The following is a 6,000-nucleotide window of genomic DNA, read 5'->3' as shown; positions in this document are numbered from 1 at the left end:
TCTTTAAGGGTTATCATTCATTTAGGACATGTCAAATATTTATTTAGTATATACATACCGATAAGGGTCATGAAGACATGTAAATTATTTAGTATACTGATATTTTGTTTTCTAATTGATTTCTCCTTGGAGAAGTTAAATGTCGCTTTAAGACTCATCAAGACATGTCGTTTAGGTGTCATGGAAAGAGTCACACATGCATCAAACATTATAATCGAATTCACTTTTAAAGATCTTGTTATTGAACTTTACAGACATATATATTTATTTAATTTGGATATTTTCTCACATATAGAGGATTTACTCTTTGAATATGTGTGTAGAGGTTGCTGATGATGTCTATATTCATGCACATAACTAGCTAGACTGGCTCTAGCTTTTTATTCAAAATCTTGGTTATTGACTGCCCCTCTCCAACTTTTTATCGGAAATCTTGGTTATTAATTACAAGTATCTAGCTTTTTATTTGAAATCCTAGCAGGAGAGGATTAATATAGTGCACAATGTCATCAGCTTGTAAAAATAAACAAAATATATTTGTTAATGTGTTGATAATTTGGTGTACAAGTTCAATCAGCTTGTAAACATAAATATATATTTAATGTGTTGAGATAATTGATTGTGTGAAGCACCGCAATTACACAACTCAATGCTTGATAAAATTTCTATTCAAATTATGGGTTCTTACTTGAATATTAAAATATGCTAGTTTGAAAGAAAGATGCCCTATTTCTGCATCTTTGGATTATCTAAGTCAAATGAAGACTTCTAAAACATTATGTGATGCACTGAGAAGGTCGATACAACACCGAGAAAGCAAATGACTTCTTTGACCACGAGGTATTTCAAGATCAGAAAAAATAGTATCAAAATGGACAAATTGTTATTTCACAATATTATGATCAAATGTAGCTCTAATTTCTTTGTCAAAGTTTATTATGATGTGGTTTCTTTTGCTGAAAACAACTTATTTTGGCGGCCACAAAATCCTTAGTTAATCTGAAAACACTACGATTCACACAATATATCGGTCATCAATGCCTTACGGGATCCGGAAGTAGATGGGTATCAGGTTACATGGTTTCGGCTTGGATTTCCATACAGAAAATGCGCTAATCCCAGGATTCAACCAATCTGCCACTACCTTCGGGTGATGGCGCACCAACACATCCTTTAAGCTCTCTGTGTTATTAACCCATGCTAAGCCCTCCTTTGTGTACACTTTCTCGTTGAAGTCGGTTGTGAAAGACTTGTCTGACTCCAAACGCCTACATTACAATGCCACAAGAGTAAAACAAAATTATGTTAAAGTTTGAGAGCAATTATGAAAATCTTGGACATATAAGTTCAATTTTATGAAGGGATTGTAGTTACCTCGATGCCATGAGCAAGAAGATCACGAATGCAGTCTCGCTGATGGCATAACCTGTAGGCTTTCTCTCTGCCATCAGTCCGACCAAAAGGTCTAGCTTCTCGACATCGTTGCCATACACATCTTGAAGGGCCTTTATGGTTGTCTCGTCATTGCTTAGATCTTCCCAATTCGAGATCGGTATTAAGAGCAGCCTCCGACGGAACTCATTGTACCTTGGCACACCTCTTTCTCGATCTCTATAAACTGCATATCGACATTTCAATATATGGTTAACCATAAACAGATATAAACAATTGGGTAATAAATTATTGCTATGCTAGTCTAGAATCCACATTTGAATTGACATAAATCCTTAGTACTAGAATGTTTGTGTTCGATGAATCCATTAGTAAAAAATCAAATTCAAACAATAATCTACCTAAAATAAGCAAAAGTTAATATATGAACAAACTATTCAAGCTATCTGATCAAGGGAGGACACCCATTTGAAAAACCAATTCAGCTAGTATAAAAGATCAAATTCTTAAAAACTTCGCTATCTACTTTTAACTTCATTATTCAACTTTACATAAATTTACATCTCTACTTAAACTTATTCATTTGTAGAAAGTATGTTATCTATTACAATCGATCTTTCTTGAACTAAGGAGATCAGTATGCATAGATAAGCTATACTAGTATATTAAGACACCGCCCAAACAACTGAATTAAAATGTGCGGAAGATGAATTATAATTTCCGTACCAAGAAAACATGAAGATTGAAATAAGGATTGTTTTTTTACGTACTCTCAAGGGAGGGTAGATCCACATTGTTGGGCCTGTCTTGACCATCCACATCTTGTGGCACTAGATCTCTCATCCACTTGGGGTAGTTCCACAAATTTAGAGCCCCGCATGCTTGATGGCCCATGGATACTATAATGTCTTCATTCCCAATATACTCTAAGGCAGTCCGTGCGTGAGAACCGACAAGATTTGGCATTTCTACTCTAAAAGCATATAACGATACATACAATCAATCATGAATGCTAGCCACAACAATGAACAAACATGCAGATTACATATAAGTTTCTCAACAAGCTAATGCACATATTCGTGCCTTAGAGAAATATGACATGTTAAAAAGAAAATAACTAACTTGAGAATTGTTGTAAGAGAACTAACCTTTCACGAACAGGTGGGCTTTCGTCCTTGGGGCGTTCTTCAGGATGTTTGATGTTCCTTACATCAATAAAATCGGGCAGTAGCGAATGCATTCGATAAACTGACACAAACTCTTCAGTGAGTGAGTAGGGCACTCCATGATCCTCAGGATTTGGCATCCCCATAAAACCACTCAAGAGAGAACTTCCAGTATGTCCAAATGTGTCCTTGAACCATTTTCCAAGTAACCCATACCTACAGTAAAATTGAAAATTATTTGTTTTAGTAAAGAAAAAGGGGCTCACATTACATTATTATTCTCTTCAAATCAATTGTTTTTATCTTTTCTCTCTCTAATCCAATCCATATGCATATAAATCGAAATTTCATGGTGTGCTAATGTCACCAACCATATATCGACATCATGTAAGGATAAGCATAGGTTCTCACAACTTGTGATTGTAAAAACATATGTACAAAATGATAGTCTAGATATGAGGTTATGTGGATGATTTTTACCAATTGGCCCTCATTCCAACATATAATGTGTCCATCTTGAGTAGTTCCACTGTCCAATCAATAGTGTGGATCTTAGCAATCGTAGCTGATGTGACTAGCCTTGCATGTTTGTAGAGTTGTTCGTCATCGAACTCTGGGTGGTGTCGCTATATACAAATATAAATGTATACATATGATTAATAAATAGGTTTGTTACCAAGATGAAGGAACTGGTAGGTATCCTACTAGAAAACCCTAATATATAATTAGGAGATGTTGTTGTACCTTCAGCAAGTCACATATTGCATTGTGCTCACTAACAAACAATGATTGGAGAATGATCATCCCAACCCAAGTGTTTCGCACATCACCACTAATAAGCAGCCCATCGTGGTCATACTCTAAGAGGCCGTCCTCGGAAATCTTGAGTTTACCGTCTACGAAGGTGCGAACTCGTTGCAATACCGTATTGTTACTACCATATATCACACTACCATCCCTGTTTAAGATCATGGAGAAAGTAGAATTAGTTCGTGGAGCACATCATTCACATTAGGAGAAACCATTAATGTGGCTTTATTAAAGATGGTGAAAATGCATACTAAATATTAAACCTAACGTTAATCATGGTCGTGTCATTTAGTATGGCATTAAATTTTGATCATTCACATTAGGAGAAACCATTAATACGTCTTCATTAAAGATGGTCGAATCGTTTGATCTCATGTGGTGAACATGCAAAAATACATTAAATGTTAAACCTAACGTTAATCATCGTCATGTCATTTAGGATGCTAATTGTACTAACCATCGAGGTGTTCGTATGTTTCTGTATCCAATACGTATGTCATTGCTGTTAGGCCCAGCAGGAAATTCCCTTGAGGCAAAGAACTTGTAAGAAGCCATTGGACATGACGAAAGATGTTCCGGAGCCCTGATTTCTACAGGTGCCTACAATATAATAATTTTGTTGAATTATAGATCATGTGAGCTACATGTGACTTGCTTGAAGTATATTGCATTACAATTAACACATTTTTCTGTGTAATGAACTTAGAAGATTGAAGGGAGATATGAAAACTATGGATTCAAATTTGTGTTATTTAGCACCAAACCATTGAGAATGATACTGTAATAGTTTGAGCCAACATATTACTTGGTCTGTGGCTTCAAGATGATCCACCCAATCGTGAATCATGAATTGAATCCAACTTGCGGCAAGTAAGTTAAATTGCAATCCCGTGTCTGTCAATTTCTCTCGAACCAGAAGATTGGAAGCAACCAACGTTGGATGAGGGTCCAGGATCTATTTATTTCACAAAAAACCATTCAACCTTATTTTCAATGATTACCATCATTTCCCGTTAGAATCTTTCAAATTTATTATACTACTATGTAAAGCGTCTGGTAAAAACTCTTTCCAAATTCCAACAAAAGCATGTAAGTTAGCAACCAACCATTTAAAGGTGATTAACAAAATATACCTCACTTCTTCGGTAATCCGAAGGCATATTACGTCCAAAGAAAGGGTGGATCTCCGTGTTCTCCAAATTTGCTGTCTCTGGCACATCCAGTAAATTGTATCTTTGATGAAGGCCCCTTCTTATTTCCAAATATGCTAGTCCCAGCACTACAGGTAGCTTCCAAAACGTGATGTGCTTGTCCACAAAATGAACAATCTGCCCATGTAAAGCAACATCATTCCAAATTAGCTGATTAGCAGACTGTCTGTCACTCATTGGTGATAATATTAGACCTCAAAACTCCATGCCATGCCATTCCAAACCCACCAGATCACACACCATCCGCTTATTTATTTATATCATACCCAAACCTTTTTAACCATTGGGAACAACCACCCACATGTCCAATTTTTATATGCAATAATGGCATCAAAAGCCTGAATGTCATTTACTCCCAATATTGTACATTCTATCATACAAACATTAGGTGATGATGATAAGCATTGAGGAGGAGGATTCATGCATGTGCAGCTTACGCGGAACAAGATCTTGTCGCCGAAAGTCATGCGGTTATACAAGGGGAAGCGATGGGCAGGAAGGACATGGCGGTGGCGGTGCGGAGTGCCGGAATGAGAGTTGCCCATACCTTCTCCTCCTCTTCCCACAAGGAAACTTGAGTGAGAGATCTACTGAGTTCCTGATGACCCCCACAAGGCTAAGATACTTGTCCTTCTTCTTCTTATTCTTCTTCTTCTTCTTCTTGATGATGATGATGATGTTGTTGTTATTGTTGTTGGGGCAAGACAAAAAGAAGGTGAATGAGCCCCCAAACCCAACATGTATACACATACATAATGCTCCCCCAGCCCAAGTTGGAACATGTATGCTAAGATAGCTAACCGATCTTACTACCTACCATTGACCGGGAACCCCCGCACGAACTTACTTGAGTAATGTGGTCATGAAACCAAGCACGTGCATGCACTTCTATTCTTTCATAGCTTTTGGGTAAGACGGCATGTGACATTACATATATTACTTGGGGGTCCCAAAAATCCACTTTATCTGTGGTTACATAGATTCATTTGCCATTGCTACAAACTGAGATCCGTTAATTTTGCAATCTTGCTTTTTGATTAAACTAAGGTCTTGTGGCTTTTGGTTACAGTTGACTTCATTCATTCGGTTTTATCATTCCATCAATTACTTATGCCATTCTTATTATACTTCTTTACTCATATCCTTATTTTAATTTAGTTGTCATTTTCAATACTTCGTGTTCTATGAAGACCCCAATTTCGTCCCCTTCATAATTCATGATAATTATTAACATTGTGAACTAAAGGGACGAATTATAATTCATGATTGAAATGATGGAAATTGACAACGTCATTGAATAATTCTCATGATTTCTTGTGAACCTCGTGTAACTTTTGACACAAGAGATTGATATGCATCCAACTCAATTGAAGATGATCAAATGTTGGTGGCTAATATCTAATAATATATTTATATAGATA

The 6,000-nt window shown here is 36.5% G+C and overlaps 1 protein-coding gene across 1 annotated transcript; it reads right to left on the bottom strand.

Moving 5' to 3' along the window:
* Positions 1 to 996: 996 nt before the first annotated feature.
* LOC147858385 (alpha-dioxygenase 1-like) lies at positions 997 to 5,172 on the bottom strand. Its single transcript, XM_087327488.1, has 10 exons — positions 5,017 to 5,172; positions 4,502 to 4,696; positions 4,174 to 4,323; positions 3,826 to 3,968; positions 3,303 to 3,516; positions 3,039 to 3,184; positions 2,541 to 2,774; positions 2,163 to 2,365; positions 1,375 to 1,618; positions 997 to 1,268 (listed from the first exon to the last, which is right to left on the bottom strand). The coding sequence occupies exons 1-10, from the start codon at positions 5,122 to 5,124 to the stop codon at positions 1,043 to 1,045; spliced, it is 1,863 nt and encodes a 620-aa protein (XP_087183614.1). The 5' UTR covers positions 5,125 to 5,172; the 3' UTR covers positions 997 to 1,042.
* Positions 5,173 to 6,000: the final 828 nt, after the last annotated feature.

Source organism: Azolla caroliniana, unplaced genomic scaffold (genome assembly GCF_043228905.1).
Source record: "Azolla caroliniana isolate FFs.n. ecotype wild unplaced genomic scaffold, voAzoCaro1.0.p SCAF_11, whole genome shotgun sequence".
Classification (NCBI taxonomy): Eukaryota; Viridiplantae; Streptophyta; class Polypodiopsida; order Salviniales; family Salviniaceae; genus Azolla; species Azolla caroliniana.
The sequence above is the reverse complement of the archived record's forward strand: the minus strand, read 5'-3'. Positions and strand labels throughout refer to the sequence as shown.

What these genes read in the sequence shown, in the direction of transcription:
- LOC147858385 (XM_087327488.1), bottom strand. Translation starts at nt 5,124, where the DNA reads ATGGGCAACTCTCATTCCGGCACTCCGCACCGCCACCGCCATGTCCTT. An exon ending in GCGACAAGATCTTGTTCCGC is followed by an intron (nt 4,697 to 5,016) that starts GTAAGCTGCACA and finishes TTACATGGGCAG; the next exon opens with ATTGTTCATTTTGTGGACAA. An exon ending in AACATACGAACACCTCGATG is followed by an intron (nt 3,517 to 3,825) that starts GTTAGTACAATT and finishes GATCTTAAACAG; the next exon opens with GGATGGTAGTGTGATATATG.